A 13054-nucleotide genomic window follows, 5' to 3' on the forward strand; every position below is an offset into this window, starting at 1 on the left:
ATTCTCACACCACAACATGTGAAGTTAAGCCCCAGTAAGGAAGAAACATCTCAATTTTAATCAACCAAGCAGAAATTAAGGTAGTAAATCAGTGAATTCAAAGATGATTTTTATTCTTTCCATACTGCTTGTGCGTTTTACCTGAGTTCAAAATGCAGAAATCCAATCTCCTTTATTTTACATTTCCTAGTTTTCAAAAAAGCCATAGGTCTGGTGTGTTTTTTATTATGGCTTGATAAATAAAACATCAGAAGTGAAAAAAGGTAAACTACTTTTTTTTACATGTCAAACATTGTTAGGTGGTGAAAATCTTCTTGTTTCGCAGGCTTTCTGTAGGCTTCACCTTTGACTTCTTGCTGTTTCTGAAATTGAGAGGAATGTCTCCTGGAAGCTTTGTCTGCTCTACGATGAAAGCTTGTGAAGGTGCCTCATGTCTTGCATTACACATCCTCGCCTCTCCTCATTTCTGCGAAGAGGTCTGCTGTGGCAGAAAATTCTGTTTCCAACACAGTGATTATAACTAGCTGGAGAAGGTTTCAAACCAAAACTTTGCAGACTTTGCACTCTCCTTAACATCTCATACGCACCTCTAAATGTTGTACAGACTCAAGGCCTTACACCTCAATGGCTCTGATTCTAGTTGCCAGAAAAATGTGTCCTGCGACATTCTAGAAAATCAACAAACCAGAAGTGTGTTTTTTTTTGTTTTTTTTTTCAAAAAGGGATGCTCAATTATGCCTAGAAAGCGCTGGCATAACTTCCCCATTTCCAAAGCAAATAAACAAATGAAAAGTAACCCACCCAAACAAAATAACCCGTCCACAAGGAAGAGGCTGCAGGACAGTGTTTACAAAATCCTCATTAAGGAAGTTGTGAGATAACGCACATGCTCATGCGCATCACAGAGAGTTAAAAAGAAGGCACGCACGCACGCACACACATACACACCCCAAGGAGACCATAAGCACTGAGCAATGCAGAGCCCACCATATCATAGATAAGGGACAGAAAGACAAGGCTGGGAAGAAAGAGCAGACCACAGAGAGACTGACTGAGGAGAGGACACAAGAGAGATGAGTCGAACAGACAAAGACAAGCCTCGGCCACCCTGCCACCGGAATCGCTGCCCTGCTGCAAATAACTTCAAAAAGTGTGCATGAAAATAAATGCTGTGAGATCTGGAGGAGGGCACCAGGACACTACACGCCTGGAGAGGAGCTTACATCGCTTGGGTCAACAGGAATGCAGCCGCTTCCACATAAACTGACCTACAGCTCACAAAACTTTTGGATTTTAGCAAACAAAAAGTCAGTACTTCTTCTTGTTGCATGAGCTCACCCATCCACCACCCCAGAGGGCATAAACTAGACTGCTGCGGATTGTTTCTCCCATGGCGAGCATTTGGGGCTCTGAACTGGGAACCATTTGCACCTCCAAGATTGTGTTCTTGCTGATTTGCCTCCTGCTGCTCCAGGTGCCTCTCCGTGGACATAGCAGCCCTATTTCGCCGACTCATCAGAGGATTCGTCCTGCTCCGGGTCTGGGGGACGGGCATGGAGGAGTGGTGGACCCGTCCATTTTGGAGCAGGAAAACAACGTTGACATGCAAAACCTGCTGCAGAACCTGAAGACACAGTTTTTGCGCACTTTCAACCTGTCGGGTTTGGGCCCCCCGGCTTTGCCTCCAGGGAGTACACGAGAAGAACCACCTGAATATATGATGGAACTTTATAACCGTTTTGCTAATGACCATAGTGCCATGCCCACCGCCAACATCATCCGCAGCTTTAAGAACGAAGGTATAGCTCACCTCAAACCTATACTGCCCCAGATAAGCACAGACAGATGATAAAACTTCTTTGTCTTGTTTCATATTCATTATTTAACATTTTGAGTCCTGAAATATAGAAGTAATTGCTCCACAAAATTCTATCAGATGTTAATTTTTGACTTTTGACATAGTTTGTGGATGCTGAATGGTAGAATTCACACTCTTTTGTTTGCAATATATTGAATTTAAAAAAAAAAAGGTTTGTCTAACACTCTGTTTGTCTCTGATCAGATTCAAACCCAAGCATCGTGGGTGTCGAGGGAGTGAGGCGCCACCCACTCCTTTTCAATGTATCAGTCCCCCATCATGAGCACGTTATAGCGGCTGAACTTCGTCTCTACACTCTTGTCCAGACTGACCGTCACCTCTATGCCGGTGTTGACCGAAAGGTCACCATCTATGAGGTGGAGTCGCAGGATTGGACGGAGAACATGACTGATGTGAAGGCCACACGAGGAGATGCGTTCGGACTGGTGCAGGAAAGGACAGAGCGGGTGGAGCTGGTGGAGCTAGCTTCCCGACAGGTTTATGGGACAGATAATGGCTGGGAGGCCTTCGACCTAACTACTGCTGTTCAGCGTTGGCGCAAGTCTGAAAGTGGCACTACACACCGGTTGGAGGTGCACATTTCCAGCATAGCCAACAGTGAGAATGATAAAAGTGTGATGAATAGCAAAGATGGGAGTGTGCCTGAAGGAGACATGGAGATTGAAAACAGTCCCGAGGAAAAACACAAGCCTTTATTGATTGTTTTCTCCGATGACCAAAGCAGGGATCATCGAGAAGATAAACGTGAACTGAATGAGATGATAAACCATGAGACTTCCAATGTGGTCGAGCAGAGCGATGACCAATGGGGAGCTCTTGAAGGAGACGAGGATGAGGAAGCTATAGATGAGGAAGACCTGATACAGATGCGCTCAAACCTGATTTATGACACTGCATCTCGCATTCGCAGGAACGCCAAAGGGAACCACTGCAAGAAACAGTCCCTGTATGTGGAGTTCAAGGACATTGGCTGGGACAGTTGGATTCTGGCACCTCCCGGTTATGATGCCTTTGAGTGCACAGGTGTTTGTTCATACCCACTGACAAAGCATCTCACCCCTACAAAGCATGCCATTGTTCAGACACTGGTCAGCATTAACAGTCCGCAGAGGGCAGCGCGAGCATGCTGTGTGCCCACCAAACTGGACCCCATCTCCCTGCTGTATCTAGACGAAACAGGGGTGGTCACCTACAAGTACAAGTATGAAGGCATGGTGGTGGCTGAGTGTGGCTGCAGATAGTCCACGGACTCAAAGAGTTGAACGCTGTCAGTCTTACCCCCAATAGGAAAGACACAAAACTATATATAAGCTCCAATGAACTAAGCAGACAAAAGAAGGGAAAACAGTTGGAATCCATGATGCTGCGTTCACACTGGGATCGAGTGTTCAAGCGAGCGCTTCCAATAAAAAAGTCTATGTAAACACATGCATGTGTGGGTTTTAGGCTCCAGTGTTCAAAACTCTTGGGTTCACATGTAGCCACGCAAGATTTTGAGTGTGTCTTTGGGCTCTACATACAAAATGTGGGGTAATTGAAAGTATGCTGAAAGTTAACCCAGTTGAACTTTGACCTTTTCAATACATGGAGGTGTCAGCCATTTGGAAATCAATCACAAAAGAGAAATTAATAACTGCAGTTTGTGCCTGGCCGAAAATCTATGACTCCAAGTCTTTCATATATCAGAATAGAGCTGTAAAAAAAAGACAGGAGCAAGATTTGCGAGATTTTCCCCGCTTCGACATTTCGCACCAAGCCTCCTCCAGCTGTAAAAATAGATGCGCTTGTATCGGGTAGCAACAGTCCAGTGTGAATTCTGTATGCTAAAAGCACATTCTTCAGCAAGCCACACACACCTAGTGTGTATTTAGCTTCAGAGTTAACCCAACCAAACATCACTACAAAGCAGAGTCCCTGATTGGTCAAAGTTCAACTTGTTTAGCTTTCAGCGCGCATTCAATGACAGCACCTTATATATGTAAAGCCTGAGAACTGACTCAAAAACTAGTGTAGCGACGTGTGAATGTGAGAGTTTTAAATGTGGAAGCCCAAAACGCACAGATACTTGCGTTTACAAAGACTTTTCATTGGAAGTGTTCGCTTGAACGCCCAGTGTGAGCGTAGCATTATTCACGATTGACAAAACTGTATGCACTTCAAGTTGTGTAATTTAGAATGAAAAACTGATGGAAGCATTTAACTCTAAAAGGCAAAGAGCTTTCTGTGAAAATGTTGAGGATTAGTTGTAATTTGGGGAAAAGTTGAGCTAAACAGCATATTTGATAAAAAAAAATGATCTCAAGATGATGTCGTGCCAACAGGACAAGAAAGACAAGATTTTCTGAAAAACAGATTTGTCCATTTGTGCAGCCTGATGGGAACTGTGGATCCTCCCCGTCTCTTTTCCCCTTCCTCTTCTCTTATCTCTGGCCTGCCCGCTCAATGCAAACACTAATCAGCACTGCATGTGCCTCAGTGCAGTGAAATGACCTCCCTAAGGCAACCTGAAAAAGCCATGAACTCTCCAGGCCCGGCTCCTGCAACCCCCTGATACGTGAGCGCTGTGCATGGGCCCTGGAGCACGGGTTATCTGACTCAACCCTGTTTCCCACTTCACATGCCTCTTCTCCACTCCCCTGAGTTACAGAGATAGAGAGGTGTTGGGGGTTGAGAAACATGTATGCCACCATTCATGCTTGGAGGACTTGAAGTCATTCAGGACACGTTTTGATGTGGCTGGATGGGGGTGTGGGGAGAGGAGACAGGAGTTGTCCACATTCTTGGGCAAGTGTTTCAGTTGGCTGACCTTGCACTTTCTGCCCCCACCGTTTCTTCAACAAAGTCATCCATCAATGCTATGGAATAACATTGGCTTTTTGGAACATTTTTGTCTATAGGGCTGAAAAAGGGCCGCAGAGTTGCCTTACAAATACATTGAGGAAATATTCTCCTTGGTTATAAGCCTTTTGATACCTCTGCTGCTTGTGTCAAATAAAAGACTATTTATTGTTCTAATTTATTACTTTTTACAACAGAGTAAAAGACTAAATATACATATGTAGATGTGTAAGTTAGCATAGAGTTAGTTTTGTAACAATGACAATGCTTTTGCAGCATAAAGATTATTTTGTTGGGAAAAAAATTAGCAATGGTTTTTGAAATCAATTAAAAGCAAAAATGATGAGGAAATAAATCTGATTGTCCTTTTTTAAGTGTGAAGGTTTGGTCATGTGAGTTGAGTTGGGAATTATCTCAACTATTTACATCTGAAGGCACACTTTCAGCTCCAATGCTTCACTGATTTTTGCATATTCAAAAATTGCATGCATTGTATTGCATTTTTTAGAAAGCCATCGGTAAAATTTTCATTTGTCGTCAGTTTTGATTTCCGCTTGTTGGAAAAGCCATCAGAGTTGTGACATAACGCACTGCTTCCATTCTGATCCTTCATTCCATTGCTATCAGCTCAAGGGTCAGACTTTACGCACAAACAGAAAACCATGGGAAAAAGCAGAGGAATGCCCCCTAGTGAGCAAAGAATGACCTGATGATAAATTAGGTGCAGGGATTTTTTTTTTTTTTTTTTACAAAATGCCTGTTTGTCAAGAGGAAGCATAAAAAAATCAAGGAGTAAGCATACTGATTAACATTATTCTGCCATCAATTCTTCTTTTTATTGTTTGGAATTTCATAAGTTATTATTTATTTTACAGCTGAAAAAAGTAGGGTGAGAGATTCTAGAACCAGAGGTGAAGACCAAAAACCCCAAAACCCAAAAGCCACAAACAAAACATTGATAGTTATTAGTTGATAGTTCACGTTCACGTTATTTGGCTGTAAAACAAATGTTTGGTATGACTTTCCATGCACTTACTTCTCTTGTTTACAAATGCTCCGTAATTTACGGGAAACGTGTTTACGGCGACTTCATAAATCTGCCTTTTTTATGTAAATCTGAGTGAATTGATTTTAGCCTCCAATACATTAATTTTCAGAGCTCAGCACTTTTTTTCTAAAATGCTTCCATTTTTTAATTAAAAAAAGGGGGTTCAAATTTTGATTTATTAGCACTTTGCATTTTAAGAATGAAGTTAAAATACAAAAAGTATAAACTTGGAAGGATTTTCTCATGGTAAAGCTGCTGTACTGGATTACATCAGATGTTGTTAAGAGTTGCAAAAGGTAACGAAAAAAAAGTAAAAACTGTGTTTTTTTTACTATTTTCTGCCAACAGAACACAAAACTGTTGGCAATGATTTTTTTTAAATAAAGTAAATTTAACCTCATTAAGGTTTTCAGTGTCAATCTGAGGCTCAGCCAGGCGACTGCGCAGTTACACCATACTTCTATTGCATTTCAGTGTGTTTATAAACAGATTCTTTTTTTTTCTTCTCATAATTCTTCAAAAAAAAAGAAGAAGAATATTTGGAAAGAGTCCTGCAGTGACAAGTGCACTGAGATGTTTCAGTTCTCCAACAGATCTGTGACCTCCCCTATAAGAAATAACAGAGTTGGTCTAAAAATAGTAACTGACTAGAGTGCAAAGACCATGGTGCTTTAAACAGCACCCCAACTCAGCTATGTAAAGCTCACTAATTGGTTATTTACAGAAAGTCACAGGAAAAATGTATCTGGCCTTTGTCAAATATGTAAAAGAAAAAATGACCTTTTTTGTGCGTGCTTGGATGGTAATGACAACTGGAAGGCTTCAGCTTTTGTTTTTTTACATGCCAAAAGGATCTTAATGAAAGCATTTACTGCTACAATTATGAGCGTTCATTAAATTTCTAAAGTACACAACAAGAGGACTTCATGTGGAGATCATTCAAAGCTTTTCAAAGTTTTAATAGAGAGATGTGCGCTGGGTGGTGGAGAGATGGAAATGATAAACAATGTGACCAAAAGCGGAAACAATCAGGCCTTATTACAGACCCCACGTCAGAGGTTGGGCGAGTGCACGCCAAAGCACACGTTCACAGACAGAGGCTTGGCGGTGTCACGTCAGGTACTGGAGTTTTACAAATCCCTTAGCAACCCATGAAGCACAGTTTCCTGTTTTACATTCATGCTCAGGGTCACAACACTCCCCCTAAGAGGAGTGTTGAGCAATTCTCATGTGGTCCTGTGAAACGTTTCTCCAAAATAGCCCATAATAGAAAGCATCTGTATGTCTAAATGGTGCATATTACGTAACGAAAGAACTAAAAAAAAGAAAGGCTTTAAAAAAAGCCAGCAAAACGTTTCAGCCTTCCTTATTGTAATTGTGCTCAACCGTGAATAAGCCATTAGTTGTTCCAGGCAGGCACCTACCTGTCAGATATCTGCTGCTTCTAGGGTTATGCGGGGAAATTAATCTCTCTGAGAAACTGTTCACAGGAAGCCGAGTGCCCTATTTGTCCTCTGACTTTCTCTTTTTCAGCACAGATGTTTTTCATAAGGATTCCGTCCAGGAAGGACTGATCTCCTCTGTCCGTGTTTCCTGTTCCTTTTGTGAGCTGGTCCTTCATCGTAACAGGAAGAACTCTGGGTTTTCCCGTCATATAATAATAATAGTAGGGAAAAAGTAACCCAGTTATTATCTGGTCCTGAATGTGAGTATGCCCTCTTATGAACTAAAACACCAGTTGTCTCATCTTTTGTGTCTGCAAAAGATAAATTCCTCCTTCTGGAGGTATTTTTGTGGGCTGTGAATTTTCTCCTCAACACTAAATCTCTCCTTTATGAATCTGGCCCCTGTAGGCCAGTTTGTGACATACGATCTGCGGGAAACCAGGAGTCTGAGATGAAACTTGAGCAACTCCATGCTCTTATTTAACGCTTTTGCAAGCAATGAGAGCAGCTTGTAGTTCAGATGCTGCTACAAAGTTTCTGGCACCATCTTCACTCACTCATGCTGCAGGTGACAATCAGTAGTAAACAAGACTTCAGCATCAAAAAACCAAACCAGAAGAGCCTCATTTTTGCAAACATGTGGTGCTGATCGCTCAGTACAATGACCCGTGGAGCCAGTTCGCAATGTAACAGAGGTGGCCGGAGGCCCAGGCCTGACAAATTACTGACGACAGCAGAGAGGCACAGACAATAAAACTCTAGGTCTGTGTCCTGCTTTTGTTTATTTTCCCATGGAAGTCAAAAACACACACACATACACAAGAAAAGTGCAGCAAATGCAACAGAAAGTACACTGAACTGTATACAGGGCAACATTTGTTGGTCAGAGAGAATGTTTGGATATGTAAAACCTGTATGTGTTGCTTCATGAGGTAATGTTGAATGTTGAAGAAATAATCTGACAGTCTTCTTTGTCCAATTTAAATCAGCATTTCTGAGAAGTTTTTCTACGGTTATCATTTTACAAATGCAAGAAAGCAAAGCTAAAAAAGTAAGTACATCTGTTCATATGCAAATGATAAAAATATCTCTTTGTGTGCAAACAGCGGATTCCACATGTAATTAGGCAATGTTGGTTGTTTTTTATTATGTTTTGATCGCAACTCTCCGCATTTTGGATTCATTAGGATTCATTAGCATTTTGGATTCATTAGCCATAGCTAAGAACAAGTCAGAGTCTCCGGAGTGCTGACTCTGATGTTTAAAACCTTTTTTTTTGTTCTATCTCTGTTCAGATTTTGTCATTTTAAATGTTGCTCTCCGACCTACCAGACCACCATCTTTGCTTCTCTGGTACCTAGATGGTTCACAGAGCTAATGTTATAAACACTGAACAAGGATGGTTTGGTGTTTCACAGTTAACCCAGACAAGTGTAGTGTTTACTGAACTGGCTGTTTTCATTTTGGCTTCCATCCTTTGCTTATGTCTCTTCTGAACCCTCTCCTGAATCCAGGATGGCAGGAGCTGGTTGTTTAAGTTCAGGACTTGGACTGTGCTGGATCTGCTGTCACATTTGTTGACTTGTGATGTGAGATCAAACTTTTGGCAACCACACACACACAAAGTTTATAAAGAGTTTATCAGCTGCTCAAATGTGGGTAGTTTTCCACGTATCGCTGCACTGTAATTCGGTGCTGTTAGGAAAACAAGCAGCCGAGACTTGGAATCACTCCTCCTAAAAGACTACTGGGTTCTACCTTTGAGTTTCCTATTCCAATAATTCAGTTAGATGGAGAGAACCTCTTAAAAGTGTCTTGATGCAGTCAGACAGAGTACAGGAAAAACATGCGACCTGCAGCAAATGCACTTCATCTTATCCAGAAAGTAGGAATCTTTCCTTTACTGTGCGCGACATTCCCGACTTTCTCTGGGATCCAGCACGGGTGGACGGTAAGTGCCAAAGAGATGATCCCAATGAGTGAAGTAGGGAGCGTAGTTAAAGCATTTGATTTTATGATGGGTTTGGTGATGGGGGGCACCGCCGAGAAAGGGAAACAGTCTGTGTGAAGCCAAGGGCAAGTTGTACCCACAGTGGTCCTCCACTGCCAGCCAGCTGTTGAGCAGGTGGAAGATGACTTCGCTGAGAGGATGGCAGCCCAGCAGCCAGGCACAGCTCAGCGACAGCAGCAGCAGCGACAGCAGCTCTGCTGAGCTGGCGTCCTGCGCTGCGAGCGCAAAGGGGTTGCGATGCTGATGATGCGCCTTGTGGATGCTGCGGTACAACCAGGGAATCCTGAGGAGATACGCACAGGTATGACAGCTGAAACTGTGACAGCTCACCACAACACAGATTTATTTTAACTTTAGGTACAATTGTAATGTTGGTAAATGGGGTATACTTCAATCTTCTTAGAAGGTCCAAAGTGCTTCCCGGGGCTGAATTCAAAGTCGCATTTACCCATGCTAACACAGATTCAAGGACTGACAGCTCCACTGCCTTACACTGACAGCACCCTAGAACACTAGGAGCAATGTGGAGTTCAGTGTCCTGCCCAAAGACACTTTGACACATGGGCCGGCAAGGGAGGAACCAAGCCGCTTTACCTCTGCGCCACAGCTAATGTTATTTGAAAAAACTAAAACAATTTTGAAGAAAATGAGCAGATAAAACAATTACACTGACTTCTATATAGTTAAGAATATGGTTTAAAATTTGTGCAACAGTTTTGACATAATTTACCCTCAAAAATGAAATCTGTGACTACGCTTATTTTATTTTAAAGAACAGCAACAAAAAGAATAATCAGTTAACCCTTGTGCTATCTTAGATGACCCCCCCTTTAAACTGACGTGTTATCCCTACCATGACAAAGGTGGACAAAGGTGGAAAGATTTCATGTAATCCATGGACACCAGTGAAGATTACAAATCATTGAAGAAAAAAGGTTCAGCGCACTGTCTAGTGGGTCTAGATGACCCAACTCCCAATGTCAAAGTGCCTAGGATAGCACAAGAGTTAATCAAATACTTTTTTGTGTTTTCTTTTAGAGGAGATGAAAATGATTAAGTGAATAAAGTTAAGAAAAAAATAATATGTAGAAATTATTTCAGAAAAAAATAAAAACAAAAAGCAGAAATTCATCAGAAAAAAAGGAACCATTTTTTTTTTATAACAAAAGTAATGGATTTTAACTCTTTTATGTTTTTAAACCTTTTTATTCATTTATTTTTATCTTCAAGAATCTTTAGATCCTGTCATGATAATAACTGATTTTATGGCAGTTTCTGTTTTCCCTCAGGGAAGAAGAACTGGTTTAACTTTAAGTAAAAAAAAAAAAAAGGACATATAACAAATCATCAAAATGTAAAAGTACTGACTGGATGAAGCTGCTCTCACCTGTGAATGTAGTAGTGCCATACAAAGAAAAAGGCATCAAAGAGCAGCACGCATGCCAACACTTCCACAAAGAGCTGCCAGCATGACGGAGCCAGCTCCGGTAACCTGGGGCTCCGCAGCCGCTGGAAGAGCGCAGAGGCCGGCAGGACGACAGTCACGTATCTGCACAAAATCCTGCAAAAGCAGTCCAACCACTGCCGGGGGGTCGGTGGGGGGTCCGAGCCTGCAGTTATCCTCCAAGAGCGCACGCGCTGGCACACGCTCCCCAGCGCGTCAAGAGCGAGGAAGGGTGCGCAGAGCAGCACGTGCATCAGGAGGGCGCAGGATGCAGGCAGGTAAGGGGAGAGCAGGATCTCCTCCTGACCCGCTCTCACGTACTCCCACAGCCCCTGAAGGAGCGGCGCAGGAGCCGCCCCTGTCCCCGCAAAAGTTGCGTCCATCGCTGCGCTCGCTCACCTACATCTCCACGCAAATCACGCGGTACTGGTGCGCGCAGGCTGAGCGGTGTGCCGTTTACACCGCTGGGAGCCACTCCGCGCGCAGTTGAAGGGCCTGCGGTGGGAGGGGCTCTGGATTCCATCCTCCTCCGTAAGCGCAGGATTTTAGGTGACAGCAGCCATCATCCGGACTCAAGTCTGTGTGCTCCATCCCACAGACCAGCCAGCAAGATGGATTTTATGAAACGGTCGAAGTTTTGATACCAAAGGTCAAAGATTTTTTTGCAGAAAATATAAAGCTAAACATGTTGAAACTGACCAACCCAAAGGTGTTATTTAAAGCTGGCAGCTAGGGTGGAAAAACTTAAAAAAAAAAAAAAAAAAAAAAAAACTTTGTGTTGAGAAACTTTAATTCAGATTTGAACACACCTAAAACTCCAGTTAAAAATAAGCCAACTGTTTTTAAAGTCCCAATCCGATAAAAATCCTGTTTTGGATGTTTTGAGCTTATTTTTGTCATAATGAAGGACATGTATAATTAATTAAATATATAATTAAAAACACTACTTTGTAGTTTATTGTGTAATTTGGGTCTAACATGTGTGGGGAATTATTTCCCTTTAACAAGACCAGTGCCAAGACCAGTGCCAAACTCCTGCCCGCACTTTTTATTAACACAGTCAATGCATTGGTGGGTTTTAGGTGCTATGTGTTTGAAACACACTTATAGAGTCTTAAAAAGAAGAAATCCTCAAACTTTCAGTGGGATTGAAAATAGGAGCCTCTCAAGTCACAGAAGTTTCACAGAACATAACATTAACGCTTCATCTAAAGAGCCTTTTCCTCCACAATTTATTTATTGTTTAATTCAGTGCAATAACATTTCACCCATAAAGTCAGTCTTTCTGTATCCAAATTTAAAAAGAAGCAGATGCCAGAACTGTGACACTGTGAACTGTAGGTCTTTGAAATGTGCATCACTTTTGTACGAACCAGACATTCAGAGAAAGCTTCTGTTGAAACAGCATTTCAGATGTCAGGATCTTTCAACAGTCCCACGATGCCAAAAACTCCCGATTGACTCATCCTCAGCTTTTTATGGGGTACTCCCCAAACTAACCAGAAAAAAGGAGAAAGCAATTTGACTATGATAGGATTGACACAAGCTCGTTTGAAAATGGCGTTTGGCCGAGTCACACGGGAGAATTCCTTCAACGAAAGAAGAAAATGTCATTAAATCCACAAGGAGCTTGAAAATAATGTTGACCTGTTTCTGAATAAAATTACACAGAAATATCTTAGAATAAACTCTTTTTAGGAGCTGTGAAAAAAAACCTTCTTGTAGTTTCTGAACTTGGTTTAGTCTTGACCCCGGCACACAAACCCAATCCAGATGAATGACGTCATGATCAACTTTAACGGTAACGTTTGAATGACGCTTCCTTTGATTCAGTCAAAATAATCCTGGGTTTCATCATAGCTTCTGTGACCACACGGATTAAAATTCAAATGATGAGCGAACAGGTGTTTCATAGTAACCGTAACATTATTAAAAGCACGTTTAGAAGATCATCTCGTATTTTACCGAGCTGACATGTCAATGTATAAAGCCGCTCGGCGCTGTTTAACATTGTTTTGTATTGAATTGTTACATTCAATAAAGTTTGAAAAAAAAAGGCCGCTCGGCGGAATCTATATCCTTCCGGTTTTCAAACCCTACTGCGCATGTGCGAATGATTTATTCCGACAGAAAGTGTGACCTTAGTGAACGTTTTTATATTCTGAAAACATTTTTCTGGGCCCATCTACACGGTTGGATTCTAATCCGACCATTGATCCCATCAAGATATTTTGTACATGTAACCGCGGCTTATGGTGTCGACGCGCAACGTGGCGGGGGCGTGGCATCACGATGGTGGTCTCTCCATCGGGATGTCAGTCACCCATCACGATGGACGATGATATCGTCCATCGGCACAACCCTACTTCTGACATATTCTCTTTTGTGT

At 42.1% G+C, this 13054-nt stretch overlaps 2 protein-coding genes across 2 annotated transcripts; one reads left to right on the forward strand and one right to left on the reverse strand.

Moving 5' to 3' along the window:
• Positions 1 to 679: 679 nt before the first annotated feature.
• Positions 680 to 4890, forward strand: bmp10 (bone morphogenetic protein 10). Its single transcript, XM_004072871.3, has 2 exons — positions 680 to 1799; positions 2063 to 4890. The coding sequence occupies exons 1-2, from the start codon at positions 1391 to 1393 to the stop codon at positions 3118 to 3120; spliced, it is 1467 nt and encodes a 488-aa protein (XP_004072919.1). The 5' UTR covers positions 680 to 1390; the 3' UTR covers positions 3121 to 4890.
• Positions 4891 to 7931: 3041 nt separating this feature from the next.
• Positions 7932 to 11298, reverse strand: LOC101157865 (cholesterol 25-hydroxylase-like protein). The gene is made up of 2 exons (XM_004072755.4): positions 10609 to 11298; positions 7932 to 9504 (listed from the first exon to the last, which is right to left on the reverse strand). Exons 1-2 carry the CDS (start codon positions 11046 to 11048, stop codon positions 9111 to 9113), a joined length of 834 nt encoding a protein of 277 aa, XP_004072803.1. The 5' UTR covers positions 11049 to 11298; the 3' UTR covers positions 7932 to 9110.
• Positions 11299 to 13054: the final 1756 nt, after the last annotated feature.

The sequence above is a fragment of the Oryzias latipes genome, chromosome 9, assembly GCF_002234675.1.
Source record: "Oryzias latipes chromosome 9, ASM223467v1".
Taxonomy (NCBI): Eukaryota; Metazoa; Chordata; class Actinopteri; order Beloniformes; family Adrianichthyidae; genus Oryzias; species Oryzias latipes.

Excerpts from the sequence above, each read along its gene's own strand:
- bmp10 (XM_004072871.3), top strand. The coding sequence starts at position 1,391 with ATGGCGAGCATTTGGGGCTCTGAACTGGGAACCATTTGCACCTCCAAG. Across the intron at positions 1,800-2,062 it reads CCGCAGCTTTAAGAACGAAG|ATTCAAACCCAAGCATCGTG; the intron begins GTATAGCTCACC and ends GTCTCTGATCAG.
- LOC101157865 (XM_004072755.4), bottom strand. The coding sequence starts at position 11,048 with ATGGACGCAACTTTTGCGGGGACAGGGGCGGCTCCTGCGCCGCTCCTT. Across the intron at positions 9,505-10,608 it reads TGGCACTACTACATTCACAG|GATTCCCTGGTTGTACCGCA; the intron begins GTGAGAGCAGCT and ends GTATCTCCTCAG.